The 21,438-nt window shown below is 44.6% G+C and overlaps 2 protein-coding genes across 2 annotated transcripts; one reads left to right on the top strand and one right to left on the bottom strand.

The window, feature by feature from the left end:
- Positions 1 to 15,133: 15,133 nt before the first annotated feature.
- On the top strand, positions 15,134 to 16,468 carry LOC143036575 (uncharacterized). The gene is made up of 4 exons (XM_076204108.1): positions 15,134 to 15,295; positions 15,675 to 15,822; positions 16,064 to 16,210; positions 16,299 to 16,468. The coding sequence occupies exons 1-4, from the start codon at positions 15,197 to 15,199 to the stop codon at positions 16,466 to 16,468; spliced, it is 564 nt and encodes a 187-aa protein (XP_076060223.1). The 5' UTR covers positions 15,134 to 15,196.
- Positions 16,469 to 19,773: 3,305 nt separating this feature from the next.
- LOC143036563 (uncharacterized) lies at positions 19,774 to 20,944 on the bottom strand (the record flags this gene model as incomplete). Its single annotated transcript, XM_076204084.1, has 1 exon — positions 19,774 to 20,944. A coding segment is annotated over one exon (897 nt), but the record flags the coding sequence as incomplete, so codon positions are not given.
- Positions 20,945 to 21,438: the final 494 nt, after the last annotated feature.

Genomic DNA, 21,438 nt, shown 5'->3' with positions numbered 1-21,438 from the left:
TGAAACAATTGATTCGTAGCCTGCTACATAAAGGCTATTTACGAATCCAGAGTGGCCAGGACGGTTCCGATGGGGTGAATGGGTGAGTATATCTTCATCCTTCGATTTCTCCACCATCAGTTGGAAAGGCAGCTATTTCTGTCTTCTAAAACTGAAATCAGTCCTTTGGCTCACTAAATCCACAAATCCTCGTCGCCACTGTAGCAGTGTGTCGGTGAGGAAAGTTGAAAAACGGGGTCTTGCCTTATGCGTTTATTAGCAAGCGGATGTAAACAAACAAGTGACGTCTAGAACGTCTTCGTATCAGTAACTTAACAAAAACAAAAGATGTCTACATAGGATTCAATTAGATACACACGACTAAAAGTGCTGTATAGGATCTAAACCTATTACAAAGTATAAAACATATGAGAATCATATATATGAGGAATCTACAGCACCAGTATACAATTCTTTAACACCATTTTCATGTATATAAAAATAATAATAAGACAATCTCAATTTACCACACACGGAATAAGTGGTAGCCTATTAAGTTGGACTAGTAATTGGTTGAATGATCGAAAACAGAGAGTTGTTTTAAATGGAAAAACTTCTAGATGGAAAAATGTTACAAGTGGAGTTCCTCAGGGTTCTGTTCTTGGGCCACTTCTATTCATAGTATATATGAATGATATAGACCATGGACTAAAATCTACTGTTTCCAAATTTGCTGATGATACAAAACTGTGCAGAATGGCAAATGATCACTTAAACCAATTAGATATTCAAGAAGATTTAAATAACTTACAGCAATGGTCTGAAAAGTGGCTAATGAAATTTAACACAAGTAAATGCAAGGTAATGCACATAGGTAAAAATAACAATAAGTACGATTACAATTTATTTGGAAATTTGTTAACAAAAGTGGATAGTGAAAAAGATCTCGGCATAATTATCAGTAACAATCTCAAATCATCCAAGCAGTGTATTTCAGCCTTTGAGAAAGCAAATAAGATTCTAGGATTGATTGCACGATCTTTTGATTTCAAAAGTCCATCACTCATTAACAAGCTATATAAATCGTTAGTTTGTCCACATTTGGAATATGCTGTTTCTGTATGGTCACCGAATCTCATTAAAGACATTGACAGACTGGAAAAAGTACAACGGTAAGCCACAAAACTGATTCCAAATATCAAAAATAAATCATACGAAAATCGACTAAAACATATGAATTTGTTTTCCAAAAAAAAGCGTAGACTTAGATGCGACTTGATACAGGTCTTTAAAATTCTAGAGGGAATTGACATCATAAGTGACAAAATTTTCACATTGAATGAAAATCAGACAAGAAACAATGGTCTCAAACTGTCCGGAAATAGATTCAACTTGGAACTAGGAACTTTGCCAACCATGTAATTAATGAATGGAATAAACTTCCTGCACAGGTAGTGCAATGTAGTTCAGTTCGAAGCTTTAAGAATCATTTAGATAAACCCCTAAGCAAGATGCTGTAATGATTATAATCTATTTTATATTATTTGTTTTTGTTTTGTTATCATTTGTCTATCTGATTTTAATTTATTATTAGTTATATGTCAATCTATTATTACTATTTACCTGTTTGTTTATTATTTAACTATACCTGTGCATTTATTTATGTATTTTATTTGTTATTTATATTATTATAGTTTTTAGTTATTATTATTATTATTATTTTTTTTTTTTTTTGCATCCGACCTAGATATGGGCCAAAAGGTCTCCTGTCGGCATGCTCCGCCTTTGTAATCCTTTGTAATAAAACAGCCCTATGCAGCAAAGAGAAAAGAAAAGTCATTTGACTGAAAGGGAAAGGAAGGCTAGCTAAAGGTACTCTCAAACATGTCTATCAAATTATCTGCTGTAGTGGTTGCTGTGGGGGAAGAGAAGCCACAATTCATATGCCTGGCACTGTCACCATGGTCACTTTCACATTCCATCTCAATTTCGCTGGTAGTGATACTTGCAGAAAGTGAATATTCATCATAGGCACTTTGTAATAGCTGGAAAAAAAAATAATTAGATCTATATCAGTGCGAATTCCTCCCTCTTGGTCAAGGGTTAGGCCTAACTCCTGCTGGGGTGGTGGTGGGGGAGGGGGATTACACCTGTTTGGCTAAAAAAAAAAAATAATAATTTGGTCAACTCCAATTGACAAGACGTGGTCATTGGCCTATTATGGAAGCCCCTGTCACCATGGTCATGCCTATCACCCTAGCTAGGCTATGTCAAGATTGTACCCCAGACCTGCTTAGCCTTAGGCTTAGCCCCAAAAAATTAGTCAAGCCTAACCATGCTTGTTAACGATTGTCAGTGACAGCGTAGATAACACAGGCCTACATATACTCATAATACAGACTGATACACATACCTTCAAGCATTGTCTATTTTCCCCATAGCAATAGTGCTCCTTCGACGGCGTTTGCTTGCCGAACGTGGGGTCTCGTCGATGACAAAAATTGTCGATGTTACATCTATTTTTAGAATGGGATTCATGCTAATTCCTGTTGAGTTGGCAAGGCCAGGGTCCAAAGTGTACTGTTTTTTTTTTTTTTTTTTTATGTTTCGAACAGTTTCGCTTTCAATCCAGGCTTCCATGACTTGCCGAATGATCCAATACTTTTTGTGAACAGGATCTTTCGGAAAAGAATGAAAATGAAGTCCATCTGAATCAGAAAATTTCGTCGAATCACTGTTGCAATTTGCGATGACACAATAAACCATTTTCGAACTAAATATTTATTTAAAAAAATATGGTAAGACACGAAATATGACAGATCACTGTTCAAGTTGACGTCATTTTATAGTGCACGCATATGGATCCATCAGAATGTAAACAGCAAGGCTGACGTCACAGCCTTGCGAGAACAGCCGAAGATCGGCGAAGGAAAGTTCGTCTGCTACCGATATTTTGATAGGCCTTTTTATCACACTGCGTAATAATTATATTTTTTTCATTGTTTGATCAAAAAGTGACTAAGCCATCTAGCAAATATTCACCACCTCTTTGAAAACCCTTTCAACTGACCTTAAGCTGTCTTTTCATTGACATCTCCAGAGCAAACCGTCCTTTGATCTGGAATGTTTTGTCTATTTCAGCATCCACCTAATAACTTTAGGGGAATTATCATACAAAAGTGGGGCAACAATGTCTTGAAAGGTATTGTATACCATGGTTGAATGAGGTTTATGATTTTTTATGCTCCTTGTCATCAACTTGTAGAATCGTCCCCTCAGGATAGCCACTCGAAGAATCGCCACCCTGTCAAAGTTTGACGTGGCAATTCTTCAGGGAATCCATTAATCCTTGTCATAAAACTGCCATAAACGCCAATGACTTAAAAGCATTTGTAAAAACTGAGACTTAGTTCAATTCCCAAAAGTTAAAATCTCCAGGAACGAATGAAAATATGACAAAAAATATAATTCGATTTATTTAAGATCATTGTTAATATTTATAGTTACATTAATAGAATTTACAAATAAAATTGTGTTAAAAGATTCACAATGCAAAGTAACCCAAACAGGGAATAATCCTCAGTTAAGAATAAAAATAAGTCCGGCCACCACGCAACTCAAAAGCAAAAGGTGACTCGTCCAACACTTAAACTGAGAAAAAAAAAAAAATCGAATGGACTCTGAACTGCCTTTACATAGTATACCGAGCACGGTTGCTGCCAAAAACCGCTAGGACATGGGACTGGCAACCTAATGGCTCTCTAGTTAAGAAACAGACATACATAATCCTTACTAATCTTGAACCTATTCAAAGTCCATTAAAAAAATTGTGGGTCTCACACCTTAACCAAAAATGTCAATCAAAATATGTAAAATAAATATGTGTAGACTGTGGTCCCGCAGTCTCCTCGAATTGCCGGAGGAACCAAAGCCCCTTTAATTTCTGGTCAGGGAAACAAAGCGGGTCGACCTTAAACTAAAATACATACACTGGAGGTGCATGTAAAGACAAACCTCCATGGATCCACACAGTACTTAAAATACATACTAACAACTAAATAGAATAGCTAAATTCCTAAACGACTGTTAGCACAGCCAACAACGCTCAGCCTTTATAAACTGGGCAAAACCCGATCACCGGGAAGGCATGAACATGGAACAGGTGTGCGACTACCAAAATCCCAGTGAAGGGTGACCTAGGCTGTCGACATACACAAACCAGATAGCTGGACACTCCAAAAGAACGTAGTAAACAGTGGAAAAAATATATCTATATATATATATATATATATATATATATATATATATATATATATATATATACTAAGGTATATAAGGCGGCAGACAACAATGAAAATTACGATGTTATTTACCTTGACTTTAGCAAAGCGTTCGACAAAGTGCCACACCAGAGACTACTAAATAAAATCAAAGCCCATGGCATAGGAGGAAAAGTGTTAGAATGGATTAGAGCTTGGATTAGTAACAGAAAGCAACGGGTCACCATAAATGGAATAAAATCTAGGTGGGGCAATGTTACTAGCGGGGTTCCCCAGGGCTCGGTTTTGGGTCCCTTGTTGTTCATTATGTATATAAACGACTTGGACGAAGGGTTAAATAGTGATGTTAGTAAGTTTGCGGACGACACTAAAATAGGACGCCTAATTAGGTCAGAAGACGACGCCCAGATTCTGCAGGATGACCTTAATAAGCTGTTAACATGGTCGGTGAAGTGGCAAATGAACTTCAATATCTCTAAGTGTAGCGTGTTAAACGTAGGGCTACACAACCCTGAAAATAGATACAACTTAGATAACACGTTTTTAAAAACAAATCTGAGTGCGAGAGGGACTTGGGAGTTCTGGTGAGTCCGGACCTTAAAACCAGGAAGCAGTGTATTAGCGCCAGAAATAAAGCTAACAGAGGATTAGGCTTCATTGCTAGGACGGTAACGAATAGAAGTGCAGAGGTAATTATTAAACTCTACCTAGCGATAGTTAGACCCATCCTTGACTATGCGGTACAGTTTTGGTCTCCGTCCTACAGAATGGACGTAAATTCATTAGAATCAGTACAGAGAAGAATGACCAAAATGATACAAGGACTCGGAAATTTGCCTTACGAAGAGAGGCTTAGGCACCTAAACTTACACTCTCTGGAAAGACGCAGAGTGCGGGGTGATCTAATAGAAGTGTTCAAGTGGATCAAAGGCTATAACAAGGGTGATGCAAACAAGGTCATCATAATAAAACAACAGGGCAGGACTCGCAGTAATGGGTACAAACTGGACAAATTTAGATTTAAGAAGGAAATAGGCAAGAATTGGTTTACTAATAGGGTGGTCGATGAATGGAATAAACTTAGTAACCATGTAGTAAGCGCTGAAACTATCAGTTGTTTTAAAAAACGATTAGACAACTTTATGGATGGGGATGACAGGTGGTGATGGATACGGAGCTGCCTAGTGTAGGCCTTATGGTCTTTTGCAGTCTCCTTTATTTCTTATGTTCTTATGTTCTTATATATATGTATGTATGTATGTATGTATTCACAAATTGTGAAACGTGACAGTCCTCCCCACCAAGGGGAAAAATATAGGGAGAAGAAACATGAACCTCCACATTTTCTCTACCCTTGGGTAGGACGCGATAGCATGTCTGCAGTGACATTATGTACCCCCTGTGAACTACCTCCAGGTTGAAATTATGGAGATACAAATTCCATCTTGTAAGCTTTTTGAAAGAACTCGGATGAGTGAGCGGCCGGTGGTCTTATATATGGGTAACCTCTGAAGGAGGCAAATAATATGAAAAATGTTCAAGTGACAGAACGATGCTGAGCAACTCTTTCTCGACAGTCGCATAATTCCTCTGGGGGGGGGTGTAAGCTTTTTACTGAAATATGTCTAAAACAAAATCCCCCAATTGCACCATCATTCGCATCACAATCAAGTTAAAAAAAAAAAAAATCCCAAAATCAGGAGAAACAAGGACAGGGTACGAACATAGCTCTTGCTGCAATCCTCGAAAAGACTTTTTGCGGGGCTCTGACCACTTGAAAGATGTGGTTTTTTCTAAGCATCACGGTCAAAGGAAGAGCTAATTCAGCAAAATTCTTAATATAACGGCGGTAATAACCTACAGTGCCTAAGAACCTTCTAATTTGTCCCTTCGATCTAGGAACCTCCATTTGAGATATCGCTTCTACCTTTGCAGATGGGGGTGGACAGGACACCCTTACCAATAATGTAACCTAAGGAACCTGAGCCTGAGCAAAAATACATTTAGCTAAGTTTATAACGAGGAAGACATGGCCCGCTAAATCAAGGGCCAGGAGAATATGCACTGGGTTTGTGTATTTCGTCCGTGGTGGCGGGGGACGGGTGTTGGCAAGTCTCCCTGAGTAATTGAAGGGGGGCGTGCCGGTCGGCGTCGCCGACAGCAGGGGTGGCTATCTCCCCGGGAAGGCGAAGGTCCTCTGCAAACACATACTGAGATGGAGATACGTCGCTGTCGACCTTGGGAGTGTTGTGGATGGAGAGCAGCACAAGAGGAAGGACATCGGCCCAACCATATGAGGATTGCTGTGTTTTTAGTGAGTCTTTCAGCTGGCTGTGGAACCTTTCCACGAATCCATTGGGTGTGGATGGTACGCAGTGGTCCGGCTGCGGTTGGTGCCAAGGAACTTGAGGAGTCTAGACCAGAGGTCAGATTCAAATTGGGCGCCCCTGTCGGTGATGATAGAGTGAGGGGCACCGAATCTGGATACCCAACCTGAGAGGAAGGCACGGGCGGTTGTCTCAGTAGAGATATCAGGTAGAGGAATCGCTTCTGGCCACCTGGTGTACCTGTCGATGCAAGTGAACAGGTAACGCATGTCACGAGGGGAGGTAGAGGACCCACAATGTCCACATGGACCGATTGGAAGCGTTTTGTGGGTGCGGGGAAGCGGTAGAGTGGAGCATGGACGTGGTGCGTTGCCTTTGATTGACTGGCAGGTAAGGCAGGTATGGGTCCATTCTCTGGCGTCTTTGTTGATTCCAGGCCAGACAACGCGATCCTTGAGGAGACGTTGTGTTGCTCGAATTCCAGGATGACTGTTGTCGTGGAACGCCGAGAACACACCCTTGCGATGACAGGCCAGGATGTATGGTCGGGGTTTACCTGTAGAGATGTCACGCCACACAGGAGCGGGAGTAATGGGGAGCTGTCGGAGTTGCAGGGAGGATGTGTTAGCCAGGCGGAGGTGATGGAATTCTCCGTTGTTAGTCTGGGAGGCTTCGATGAGTGCATAGTCGATGGGTCGGTGCTTAGGGATAACACATACATACATACATGTACCAAAGGATTTTTCCCCCTTACACGGGGGGGGGGGTAGCCAAAAAAGAAAAAGGCATAGAAACAACTCCCACCCATTCCATCCCCTACATATTCAGCTCCCCTGCTCCCTCCCTCTCATCTTGGCACCTCCTGGATGACGGGTCATCCCTGCATTCTGTCCACTGCCCTGGGTCAGAAGCAATGTCGCAAGACACAGCACATCCACAGCAGGGCCACTTCATTAATTCGGCGACCACCCCCCTCTCCGTCCCCTCATGCAGAAAAAAAAGAGGACAGGGAGAAATCCACTCGGACTGCGTCAAATTATTTCTCATGCATACTTCCTCACCCCCATCCCCCACCCATTCCCTCTTATGCATCACATCATCATCCATACACAACCCTTCTCCATTCACCCCTATCTTCTGTCCTCTCCCGTCCTTCCTCAACAGACATTCCTCTCTTTTGTAATACCCCTTTTACTCCATCCATCCATCTCATCCTAGGACGCCCCCTCACATTCACTCCTTTCACCTCTGCCTTCCACACCTCTTTTACTAATTTGTCTTCACCCATTCTTTCCATGTGTCCAAACCATCCTAATACTCTTTCATCCACCCTATCTCTCAACTCCCTCCTTTCCACCCCTGTTCTCCTCCTCAACTCCTCATTTCTCACTCTATCTAGCCCATCATACTTCTCAGAAACCTCATCTCAAACACATTCAAACTCCTCTCTTCCTCTCTTATGTTCCATGATTCTGCCCCGTACAGTACTGTAGGCACAATCACTCCTTCATATAAACTCCTCTCAGCATCCATTCCTAGATGCCTATTTCTCATTACACTTTTTAATCCACCAAGGCATTTACTCGCTTCTCTCAATCTACATTCTACCTCCACCCCCACTCCTCCCTTTCCTGCCACATTCGTACCCAAGTATCTAAAACTCTCCACTTCCTCCAGTTTCTCTCCCTTAATGCTCACTTCCAGCCTGCTGTCACTCTCTCCCCTTGTACATCTCATCACCTTACTTTTGCCCATATTCATCTTCAGCTTCCTTCTTTCACACACCTTCTCAAACTCTGTCACTAACTTCCTCGATCCCTCCTCTGATCCTGCTACAAGTGCAGTGTCGTCAGCAAACAACAACTGGCTTATTTCCCACTTTTCTCCATTTTCTTTAACCATCTCCAACCCCTGACCCACCACCCTTGCATTCACCTTCCGCACCACCCCATCCATGTATAAATTGAGCAGCAAGGGCGACATAACACATCCCTGACGAAGTCCCATCTTTACCTCAAACCATTCACTCTCTCCATTTCTAATCCTAACACAAGCTCTACTACTCTCGTAAAAACTCTTGACTGCTCTTAACAACTTTCCTCCTATCCCATATATCTGCAGTACCTCCCACAGTGCCTTCCTGTCTACCTTGTCGTAAGCCTTTTCCAAATCCATAAAAGCAAAAAAAAAAAAAAAAAAAAAAAAAACCTTACCTTTTCCTACAACTTTCTCGCATATCTGTCTTACCATAAAAATCTGATCTACACAAACCTACCTGTCCTAAAACCACACTGTTCCCCACCAATTACTCCCTCTGTTCCTCTCCTGATCCTCTCAATCAAGACCCTCCCATAAGCCTTCCCAACTACACTCAACAAGCTGGTTCCTCTGAAACTACTACACTCACACCTGTCCCCCTTTCCCTTGTAAAGCAGAACGATACAGGCACTCATCCAGTCCTCAGGCACTCTATCCTCTCTTAAACAAACATTAAATAACTTCACCAGCCAGTCCACTATAACTGTACTTCCTTTCTTCAGACATTCTGCATAGCATCCATCCAACCCAGGTGCCTTACCTGCTCTCATCATCTTAACAGCTGCTTTCACTTCATCTTTCCTTATTTTTCCTCCATTTTCCTCACTCATCACGGTCATTTTCTTAGCGCTTCCCACTGCAACGACCTTCCCCTCCCTATCCTCCTTCACATTTAGCAACTCCCTAAAATATTCTGCCCACATTCCTCGCACTGCCTTCTCTTCTATTATCATCTCTCCATCTGCATCTTTTACTTTTTCTTCTCTGTTTGATTCACCTCCTCTTCCTCTTTTAGTTTCTTTCCAAAACATCTTTTTATTACTTTCAAAATTTTCTGTCATACTCTTACCCCATTTCACATCTGCTCTCCTCTTTGCTTCCTTTATCTTATGCTTAACTTCCCATCTCTTTACTTTGTACCTCTCATACGATGCCATCATCCTAATTTGTAGCCAATCTATGAAAGCCTACTCCTTCTCTTCTACACCCTTCTTTGCTTCCTCATTCTACCACTCACTACCCTTCCTTCTATTTCCTCCCGCCCTCCTTGTTCCACACACCATCTTTGCACACCTTATGACTCCCTCCTTGAACCATCTCCACTCCTCCTCCCCTCCTAGTTCTACTCTGTCCTTCACTCCCTCCCACTCCTCTCTCAGCTTCTTATAATCATTCTCCCTTTCTTTCTCATTTAAGCAGTTCACTCTAAGTACCTCCCTACCTTCTGCCCTTTTCCTCTTTTTCCACCTGTTCTCCTCTCTCAATTTACCTTACACCAGAAAAATATCTGATATTCCCCCACTCTCTCTCCTTAGAATATGTACATCCTTAACTCTTCCTACCATACTCCTGGTCACCACCAGGAGTATGCTCTATCTGCCACCCTTTCATCCACCACCCTCTCCCATGTGTACTTATGCTTAACTTTCTTCCTAAACACTGCATTTGCTATCATCAACTCTCTTTCAAGACACATCTTCACCATCAATTCTCCACTACGATTTTTACTTGGAACTCCATACTTCCCAATCACTCCATCTATTGGTTCGTTTTCTACCCTAGCATTAAGGTCTCCCAATACAACTACATTGACATTTCTCCCTAATCCCTCTATGCACTCATTTAAATCTACCCAAAAAGCCTCCCTTTCCTCTACGCTCTTCTCACTACCAGGCCCATACGCACTTACAAAAACCCACATCTCCCTTCCCAGCTTCATCTTCATCCACATCAACCTTGATGAAACCTTCCACTCCACTACACGCTTGCCTATCTCTTCATTTACTAGTATAGCCACCCCTTCTCTCCCTCATCCCCTCTTCACTCCTGAGAACCTCCCAACTACACTCCCCGACTCAAATGGGAAGGCTTGGTGGTAGCATTCTTTTTCCCCAAAAAAGAAAATGAATATTCAGAGAAATGGTACAGGACAGTAACAAGGGGTTGGGGGTAGCATAACGGAGGGACAGTCGTAGTGTCATCATTTCTCTATGAACAGAGTTTTCCTCTATCACAGACAAAATTATGTGTGATTCTGGTCCGTACGGGCGCCCCATATAGACCCTAAAGTATCAATTGCATGCTACTTTGCCACAATAACATGCAGCCAATACCCAAGACGGGGTATTGGCTGCATGTTATTACCTGTAGCGTTAGGGATAACACTACAGGTAATCCTGGACAGGGCATCAGCAACATGGTTATCTTTTCTCTTTGTGTATTTGATGTGAGTGCCAAATTAGGACAAGAATGACAGCTGCCGAGAGACTCTCGGTGACTGGTGGTCAGATACCCTGTCCAGTGCGTTAGTGAGAGGCTTGTGATCGGTAAGGATGTTAAAAGGACGTCCTTCTAGAAGGTAAAGGAAATGCTTGACGGCCGAAACAATGGCCAGAAGCTCTCTGTCAAAGGCACTGTGGCGCATTTGGGAAGTGTCCAACCGTTTGGAGAAAAATGCGATCGGGTGGAGCTGTCCGTTGACCTTCTGTAGAGGGGGCGTCAGTGGTGAGGATGGAAGGAGCATTAGCCATCGGGTAGGACAGGTGGGTGAAGTTTGCTATTGCAGCCTTAATCTGCCTAGATGCTTGGGTTCATTCAGGAGACCACCTAATGGGAACAACCGAATGCTTGGAACGGTTCTTGGTGAGGCCGCTCAGAGGTGCAAGTTTGGCGGCCGCAGTGGGGATAAATCGATGGTAATAATTGACGATCCCTAGGAATTGGCGCAGCATTTTGACTGATGATGGCTCCGGGAAGTCGATGATGGTGTCCACCTTTTGAGAGAGTGGCCCTCTGTTGATATACGGTGTCCGAGGGAGTCGAGTGATGGTACTCCTAGAAGGTACTTTGATGGGTGTATCCTGAGGCCGTAATCCTGCAGTCGGCGGAAGAGGAGGCGGAGATGGTGGCGGTGCTAGTCGTAATTATGAGAGGCCACCAGTATACCATCGATGTAGACGGTGACGAAGTTGAAGTCTCTTAGGGCGTGATCCATAAACTGATGGAATGTTTGGGCGGCATTGCGGAGGCTAAACAACATAATTCTCCACTCACGAAGGCCAAAGGGAGTGATAATGGAGAACATCTGGTTCCCGTGGAGCTTGAAGTGGAAATATTGGTAATGTGAAATGAGGTAGCGGTCAGCCTTCGTGATGTGGTTGAGTTGGCAATGGTCAACACAGGCCCGCCATTGGTTGAGTGGTGGAGGTGTCTTGGGAGCCATATGGAGTGGCGATGCCCAATTACTCTCAGAGGGGCGGATGATACCTTGATCGAGTAGTTCTTGGAACTCTTGCTTGGCGGCTGCAAACTTCTCTGGGGAAAGACGTCGAGGCTTACTGTAGACCGGCGGCCCAGTTTGGATATGGTGCACTATGTTGTGGGGGCGTGTAGTGGCCTTGTATGGAGACATCAGCTGAGGGAATTCTTGCAGGATTTGTGTGTGTTCGCCAGCTGGCTAAAGGGAGGACATTTTGGAAGAAGTGTCGTTAGTGACAGTTCCTGGTATGCGATTTGTTGCTTGATACAGGCAGTTATCCCTGGTGCTGACTGACATTTTGTAATGCTGTAGAAAGTCACAGGCTAGAATGGGTTGATGGGCGTCTGCAATAACAAAGATCTAGGGGAACTTGACATTCTAGGGATCCAGGACAACGTAGTGGCTGCAATATGTGGCGATGGGTGTACCGTTGGCTGCGAGCAGATCGTATGACGGAAGGTCTTTACCTTGACTCGGGGCTGCTGCAGGAGGCATGATGCTGACAGCCGAGCCCGTGTCCACCAGAAAGAAGAGTCCAGAATAATCATCACGCACAGAAAGGAGGGTGGAGGCATGGTTGGCGGGGGTGGTGGTGGTGCCTATCGACCCCCGCATCTAGCGTTTCCCGAACAGAAGCAAGGCTCGGTACATCTGAGTGCTTTCTTACCAAAGCGGGCATAGTACCAGCAGGTATCACTATCCCTAGGTGGCACAACACTTCGTGGTATTTGATTTTTGTAACTTAACTGACTCACCAGTTTTCTTCTTCCGGCCATTTCCTCCCTTGCTACTGCACATTTTGGTTCCCGGCATTGTTCGACGAATGAACGGTCTTGCTCACTGCACTATCGACTGCGGGAAAGCTGGTCGAGAGGTGGTAACTGGGAGGCCCGCGATCACTAGCACTTGTAATATCACTGCACACTGTGTTCACTGCACTGTTGCTCTTTTCTGAGAGTATGGTGTTTATTGGAGGTCCACAGTCACTAGCACTTGTAATATTACTGCACACGCTGTTCACTGCGGTGTTGCCTCTTTCTGAGAGCGTGGTGTTTATCGACGCTTGTACCTATGGCGCTGGTACATCCTGTCGGTGGTGGAGCAGTGGGCGTCGCCGTCCTTGTCAGCAATTAGGGCGTCCAGATTTAGCTGCAGGTCAACCGGCATCTTGGAGAGGTGTATTGACCGAAAAGGTTCTTTGGGAAGGCCATTTTTTGTACGAGCATTGAGTGTAGCCATTCCCCTGAAAAGCGCTGATGGCCGGTCGTCTCCGAGTTGGATTTGCTGTATTTCCTTGTAAAGTTCCTCGTCAGATCTAGCGTAGTGGTTCCTCAAGACCGCCTTGAGGGCGTCACACTTGCGTTCCGCTGGTGATGTAATGATGACGTTCTGGACGAGGGAGATAACTTCCGTCGGTAGTGTGGCAATATACGCTCCGAAGGCTTGCTGATCGCTCACCCCAGTCTGAGTGGCCAAATATCTTTGTGCGTGGATTAGCCCGTTTTCCACGTCATGAGAAAAACTGAGGAATTTCAGCTTTGATTCTGCCATCTTCCTGGTTGTCACTCAGGGGTCACCAATCTGTAGTGTTCTGGTATGGACAACCAAGGAAGAAGGAAGCTGAAGACAGATATGGGTAATCTGATCTCTTTTAACCACTGAATAAGATGAGTATATGGCGATCCCTGAAATCTGGAGCTCGAGGTCCTCTATCGATACTAGGAGAGAGAAGATCTTGGAGCTGAAGGTGATTTTATCGCTGCGACGGTTGGTGAGGCTGTTCTGCCCTCGGTTGGCAAGAGGCCATCCCTTAAAACCCCGTGGTAGGGTCCCCGACGGGTCCCGTTGGAACGTCTAGCCTTCTGATTGGCCGCCTAACCCATGGCTGTGATCCGCGCGAGCGAGCTGTGAGCCTTGGCGAATGAAAACGCCTCCGCTCGCGTTGGTGACGTCATCAGTCTGGGTTGGACCGGCCAAGGAAGTAGACATCTCCGGTGTGTCCGGCGTCGGCGGTTGAGAGAACGTCACCACCCTTCAACATCGAATTTCTTTTCGACTATATTGCAAGTATTGGGAATGGTGAGGAAATTGTGTTTTTTGGCGAGGAAGAACATTCGAATTGAACAACATGAAATTATGACCTTAAATCAATGAATATAATAAAACTTATTCAGTGGAAGCAGCAGATACCATAAGCTTGTTGTTGTTGATGATGATCACTGCACTACAGTCTGTTCACTCAGGAAATCTCTGTCGATGTGCGTGGTACAGCTCCCATAGGTTGGTAGGACTGCCATTGGGCTGCCTCCACTCCTGCGCTCAGCCTCCCGTTTAAAAAAATATTTAGTACATTGTGTTACCTTTTTCCACAAGATAGCCAGGTTTGCTATATTACAATAGAACAATGAAGGTTATACTATATCTAGACATCAAAAGTGTTATAAATGTATTAATTACGGCGAGTATAAGTCAGATGACAAAATATCACAGTTCATACAACATTTAATCATTAATTGAATAATTGGTATATGCATATGTCATTATAGCAAGCTTACAATAAAACGTGTGGTTTAATAAATAATTGTATCGTGAACACGATGGTGTTCTTAGATTTTACATACGGAGAAATATAAAAGAGAAAATGAAACATTCACGACAGTGCATGACACAATGTAAAAGACAGAATGTCGACTGCGGTAAAAATGTCGACATTTCAGATATCAACATGAGCGTGTACATTGTTTATATCAGTATGTTGTATTATGTATAAAATGAAGCAACATTAAAAGATATAAATATTTCATTGAATTTAATAAGCCGTGAAAAACTTCAATCTGGAGATATTTCTAAGTCATTACTATCAATGCCTCCCTCCCTGGCCTTCCTCCCGTGTCATAAGGTAATGTCTCCTCGCACCAAAGTTCACGTGAATGTTTCATTTTCTCTTTTATATTTCTACAGAGAAATATAAAAGAGAAAATGAAACATTCACATGATCTTTCATATTCTGTGTGTTACCAAGTTTTTTTTCTATCAAATATTTAGTTCGAAAATGGTTTATTGTGTCATCGCAAATTGCAACAGTGATTCGACGAAATTTTCTGCTGCGGATGAAATTAATTTTCATTCTTTTCCGAAAAATCCTGTTCGTAAAATGAACTGGATCATTCGATGCAGACGACACGAGTCATGGAAGCCTGGATTGAGAGCGAAACTCTGTTCGAAACAAATAAAAAAAAAAAAAAAAAAGTATACTCGGGACCCTGGCCTTGCCGAGTCACTGGGAATTAACATGAGGCCCATTCTAAAAAACGATGCAACACCGACAATTTTTGTCATCGACGAGACCCCACGTTCGGCAAGCAAACGCCGTCGAAGGAACACTGCTGTTGAAAAAAAGACAACGTTTGGACGTACGTGTATCAGTCTGTATCATGTGTATATCCTGTGTTACCTACGCTGTTACTAACAATCGTTAACAAGCATGGTTATGCTTGACTAACGATTTTTGGGCTAAGCCTAAGCAGATTAGGAGTATAGTCATGACATAGGCTAGCTATAGGAGTGTAGGCCTATGAATACGATCACACCACTCCACCAGGGTATCAGGCATGGCCATGATGACAGGGGCTTCCATAATAAGCCTACGACCACGTTTTGTCAATTGGAGTCAACCAAATTATTTTTTTAGGTAAACAAGTGGAATCCTCCCCACCACCCCAGCAGGAGTTAAGCCTAATTATCCTAGACCAGGAGGGAGGAATTTGTACTGATATAGACCGAATTTTTCAGCTGTTACAAATTGTCTATGGTGAATATTCACTTTCTGCAAGTGCCACTACCAGCGAAATTGAGATGGAATATGGAAGTGACCATGGTGACAGTGCCAAGCATTTGATTGATGGCTTCTCTTCCCCACACCAACCACTACCTATGGCAGGTAATTTTATAGACATGTCTGTGAATACCCTTTGCTAGCCTCCCTCTTCCCTTCAGTCAAATGATTTCTCTATTCTCTTCGCGACATAGGCCTATTCTATTGTATCTTATCACAGATAAAAACAATTTGTAATTCATGAATCCTTGAAACTTTTGCCTGTTAATATGAAGCTTGGCATAAATCAGGAGATGATTTATCCATGCACAGATTTTCTTGAAAATTTGGGTGTTATTAATTTCAGCCTATGAAATCCACCTCTGTTGCAACTCAAGCGTTTGTACCACCAAGTCCGAAGCTTCACATACCTGCACAGGTTTCCATAAGGCCAGAAGCGGTGAACAGAGGGACACAAATGAACAGAGCCATGAACAAAGATGTCGGTGTCCAAGTGAGTGGTTGCCCACTTTGGTTGAAGGAGGTGGCGTCAACCCACACTGAACCTGCCACATATGTCTCTGCGGCCCTACCCGAGGCAGTTGCCTTTTCTGAACCAACGTGGGACAAACCCTTGGGTCTTGGGTGCAGTAGTAATGAGGAGGATCCAGTGGTGGACGACATGGTGGATAACATGATAGAAACCGATCCTGATTGGGAACCAGACATACCAGATACTGGGCACATGGACTTTGATGAACCTGACATGTAGGTTTTGACTATCACTTTGACTTTTTTAAACAAACCAAAACAAGTATAGTTAGTAAAGCACATTTCCTCCTCGCATGAACAGATGAACTATCCATGCACCGTGGAGGTGGTCATCTTGGTGGTCGTGTGGGTGTTTTTCTAATAAAATAAGATCAAAACCAGCCCTGCTGGACATGCTGGGGCCTGGAAGATAGGGTCAGGCCCATCATCGTCTGCTATGTATTAGATCTACCATTTCATGCCCTCAGAACTACGTCCGCACGTCTGATGACAAACTAACGATAGCATGTGTCTGGTCTGGTGTGGTGTGTAGTTGGTGGTGTGAATTTATGTATGTAAAGCGTGCATGCAGTAATGCATTCCGACGAACTCACCAGTCCTCATTTCCCGCACGTTCTTGGCATTCATCCTGTGAGGATTCCTTATTCTCGACATGTTCTTCGTCAGTTGAGTTTTGTTGGGATATCCGAATTGGTTCGTACATGTATCTTTGTATCATACCCACATTGGAACACAAAAGGGCATCCAAATCCGATAAAGCTCCTTCACTCGATGTGAAGTCACTTTCGTACTGCGTGCAGGCCATGTTGAAGAATGTAAATAGCAAGTTTTACGTCATCAGTATCCCATAGCGGCGGAAAATGTAACCTTACCTTTGTCTACCTTTGTCCGATTTCATCTTGACCGATTCAGCTAACGTGGACGTCCGCTGTACTCAGGCAGCTCCTCCTCTCTGAGTCACAGGTCAGTGATTGGAGGGAGTTGTTACTGGAGCTGGTGTATCCCGGTGTAGGTGGTTGGTCCATAATTGTGGCCAGCCACTTATCCAGTTTGTTTTTTAAATTCTCTAGTGAAGTGCCTGTCTGGTTTCGCAATTTCTGTGGGACAGAGTTGAAGAGGCGCGCCCCAATATAGGTGAAGCTGTGGTGTACTATGTTCTTCACCCTTTGTGACGTCCCCTCAGTTCTCCTCACATAGCACAGGCGACCTCTTCTTGGGTGGTAGTTCACCTTTAGGCCCAGAATCTTCCAGGCGTATATTATTATGTATCTTTCGCGTCTTCGCTGGAGAGAGTAGAGTCCCAGCTGTTGCAGTCTTTCCCAGTAGTTGTACTGTTGCAATCCCTCAATCTTATTTGTAAAAGTACGCTGGACCGCTTCTAGCTTGATTATGTCTCCTGTCTTGAAGGGAGACCAGAGTTGGCAACAGTACTCAAGTTTTGGGAGTAATGCTTTCCAGAGCGTCAGCATACATGTTTTGTTTCTAGTCTGGAATGTCCGGAGTATCCAGCCTGAGAGTTTCTTGGCGGTGTCAGAGATCTCATTGATGTGGTGAGAGAATGTCATGTCGCTGCTCATATGTACCCCAAGGTCTTTGACGTGGGCTTTCCCTGCTATGATTTGAGAGTCGACTTTGTAGTTGGTCGAGCTTTTCAATTCTTGTACGGAGCCATATTGTAGCAGCTCAAACTTATCTCCGTTCAGTGTCATGCTGTTATTTTTTGCCCAGGTTAATATCCTGCTTAGGTCTTCCTGTAGTAGCGTTTCATCTTCCTCTGCCTTGATCTCCATGGCTATCCTGGTGTCATCAGCAAAGGACGTAGCATGAGAGTGTTGTAGGTCTTTGTCGATGTCCTCTATAGTTACCAAAAATAGCAGTGGGCCCAAGACAGAGCCCTGAGGAACGCCACTTATTACGTTACTGGGCTTAGATAGCATTCCTTTGACAGTTACTTGTTGTAATCGGTTTGAGAGGAAACTGTGTAGCCACTTTCCTAGTTTCCCGCAGATGCCGTGTTTTCTCAGTTTGTGGAGGACAATACCATGGTCTACCTTGTCAAAGGCTTTAGCGAAGTCCAGGTAGATTACATCGGTATTGCTGCCTTGTTGGATGTTCTCTAGTACAGTCTCATAGTGTAGTAACAACTGAGAGAGGCAGGAGCGACCCTTTCTAAAACCATGTTGGCCATCATTGAAGGCATTTATGGATTCCATGTATGTTACCATTTTGTCACGTATAATTTTTTCAATAATTTTGATGAGGTGAGATGTTAGTGTTACAGGTTTGTAGTTTTTAGCAAGGCCTTTACTACCTCCTTTGTGGATGGGTGTTACAATTCCCAGCTTTAGGGCAGGTGGTATGGTACCAGAACTCAGAGATTTTGACCACAGTAGCTGGAGAGGCTTTGCCAGTTCTTCTTTACAGTTTTTAAGTAATAGAGCGTGGAAGCCGTCTGGTCCTGCCGCTAAGTTTGGCCTTATGCTGTCAATGGCTTTGATTATGTCCCCGGTCGTCACCACTATGCTGGAAAGGAAGGTTGTTCCAGTTCTAGATTCTCCGAAGAATTCATCAGGATCTGTTACCTTTTTGTTTTCGTCTGGACGGCTGTATACATTGTTGTATTGTTCACTGATGATATCCGCCATTTTTGTGGGGTCGTTTTCTAGTTCGCCATTTCCTTTCATTAGGCCTTTGGGGGCTTATTGGTGAGAAACTTTTCAGCTTCGTTTTGGCATAGAAGAAATTTGTGTTTGTCTTGATTTTAGAGACTGCCTGCAGTTCCTCTCTTTTCTTCTGTTCATCGTGTGATTGGAGCAGTTTTAGTTCTACTGATTTGATTTCCTCCTCTATCTTTTCCGCCTTTCTTTTGCATGTTGTTTTCCTGAGATTTTTCCGTAGACCTGTTTTTCTCCTCATTGTGACATTGAAAAGTTCGTATGCCATCAGACTTTTTAAGGTCATGCTATTTGGATAAAATCAAGACTATGAAATGCTGGAAACGTGCGTTTTAGTGTTCTAACTTCTAATTTATATTTTCATGCATGAAATAAAAAAAAGTCCAAAACTTTCTAAGTTGACCTTGCGGTGGCTGACGGGGGGCTTGGCTCATTGTTGGAGGGGCTCAAGCCACCCATTGGCGCCGCCACTGCTGTTCTCTGCATCACACCCACTTTTTCTGTATATCCCTGCAAGACCTACCTACTGCTCAAACGCTTCACCTTAAACACATTTAAGTTATTCCTTTCTGCCTCCCTCAAATTTCAATCATCTGCTCCAGACAGTTCCGTAGTCACTCACAACTAGTGGTGGGCAGCTACCGGTAAAGTTACCGGTTTTATCGGTAACAGCCTTGACGGTAGCTTACCGGCAATAATTCTGCTACCGTTAAGGTTCCGTTAACCGATAAGCTATACCAAACACTCGTGGAGCGGTAAGCACGTCTCGGCTTGGTGGTACTGAGTGACGGTAGTGGTGGGCAGCTACCGGTAGTTACGGGTTTTATCGGTAACAACCTTGACGGTCTTGGCAAGCATGTTGCAAGGGCAGCAGTGAAACAAGTTGTGTGGTTCGGGGGTTTATTGATCGGTAGGTTATGCGTACAGAGGGGGCACGTCTAGTGCCCAAGGAATCTATAGAGTAACTGCCCCTGGGCGAAGGCATTGGGCGCCGTAGGCGCGCATACATACAGGGGGGCTTTGTATAAAGTATGAAAGGGGTCCTTGTAGTGGGAGGCGTCTGCGAGTCGGGCACGCAGTACACCACCCTTGCACTAGTTCACATTAGTCCTATGCTCAGTACACTATACTACACCTCCCCCCCCCACCGCGCTTGCAGAGGCGACGCGGGGGGCAGGAACGCCCGCGAGCCGAGGCGAGCGGCGAGGGGTAGGGGGGTCCGCGCGCGAGGGGAGGGGCGCGGCGGTGGCGGAGGCGTCGGGGGGCGGTGCCACCGGACGGAGATGGCGCCGATTGCGCCACCAGAGTCGACCACTTGGTAGGCGAAGTTCGTAGTCCCTGGACCTGCCACGGCCCATGATCACGCCGACCTTGTCCCACCGAAGGGACGTGCGGTCCTGAATCCGCACGTGCTGGCCGACGGCCAGGGCAGGGAGGGGCCGGGCGTGCTCGTCGTATCGCCGGGTCGTCCGGGCGGCGTAGGCCGCGGCCTTGCGATCGCATTCTTCTGAGCGAGCCTGCCATTCGGGCGAAAAGGATTGCGGGTGGGCCGGGACGCATGTCCGGAGGGGGCGCCCGAAGAGGACCTGGGCAGGTGAGCGGCCGGCCAGAGACGGGGTGTTCCGTAGTTCGAGGAGACCGCGGTCGAACTCCTCGCAGTCGATGTTGCCATTGGGCGCGGTCTTAAGGATGAGGTGCTTAGCTGCCTTGACTGCAGCTTCGGCGTGGCCATTAGACTGGGGGTAGTGCGGGGAGGTGACCGAATGGTGGACGCCCCAGCGTTCCGTGAAACGGTTGAACTCAGCGCTGGTAAATGGAGGGCCACCATCGGTGCGAAGGCGGAGGGGAACGCCAACCTCCCGGAAGTAGCAGCAGAACTTCCGGATGACTCGGGTAGCCGTTGTGTCCTGACCGCAGGGCACGATGACTGGCCAACCTGAGAGTCTGTCCGCTATAACCAAGAACGACTTTCCTGCGACGTGAAAGAAGTCGGCAGACACGGATTCGAAGGGCCGTGTGGGGTGGTCGTCGCGTTAACCGATAAGCTATCCCATAATACTCAGAGAGCGGTAAGCACGTTTCGGCTTGGTGGTACTGAGTGACAGTACTGACGACCCTACGTAGGATGAAAATTAACAGGAACGTATTCAACGTGCTAGATCGTCCTGCTCCCTTCTCGGCCCACAGATGCACAGTACGAAATGTACGTATTCGAATATGAAAATTAACAGACGTGCTAGATCGTTTTGTTCGCATCTCGGCCCGCAGAGGTTCAGTGCAAAGTGTACGTATTCGATTAGTCAGCCTATGTGATCTAGAAATGAAGAGGTGGTCAAACTACTCGAAAACTTTTCAGTCTGCCTGGTTAAAGGATCCCCTGTTAAAAAAATGGTTAGCGGAAGTGAAAGAGGATGGAAATAAGGCACGTTGTAAAGTTTGTAGAACGGACATGAAAGCTCACAGAACGGGGAGATTGGAGAGACATTGTTTCCACACTTACCAGATCTTCATATTT

The sequence above is a fragment of the Oratosquilla oratoria genome, chromosome 2 (genome assembly GCF_046742065.1).
Source record: "Oratosquilla oratoria isolate Oo_2021 chromosome 2, ASM4674206v1, whole genome shotgun sequence".
NCBI classification, from domain to species: domain Eukaryota; kingdom Metazoa; phylum Arthropoda; class Malacostraca; order Stomatopoda; family Squillidae; genus Oratosquilla; species Oratosquilla oratoria.
This window is presented reverse-complemented; position numbering and strand designations above follow the sequence as displayed.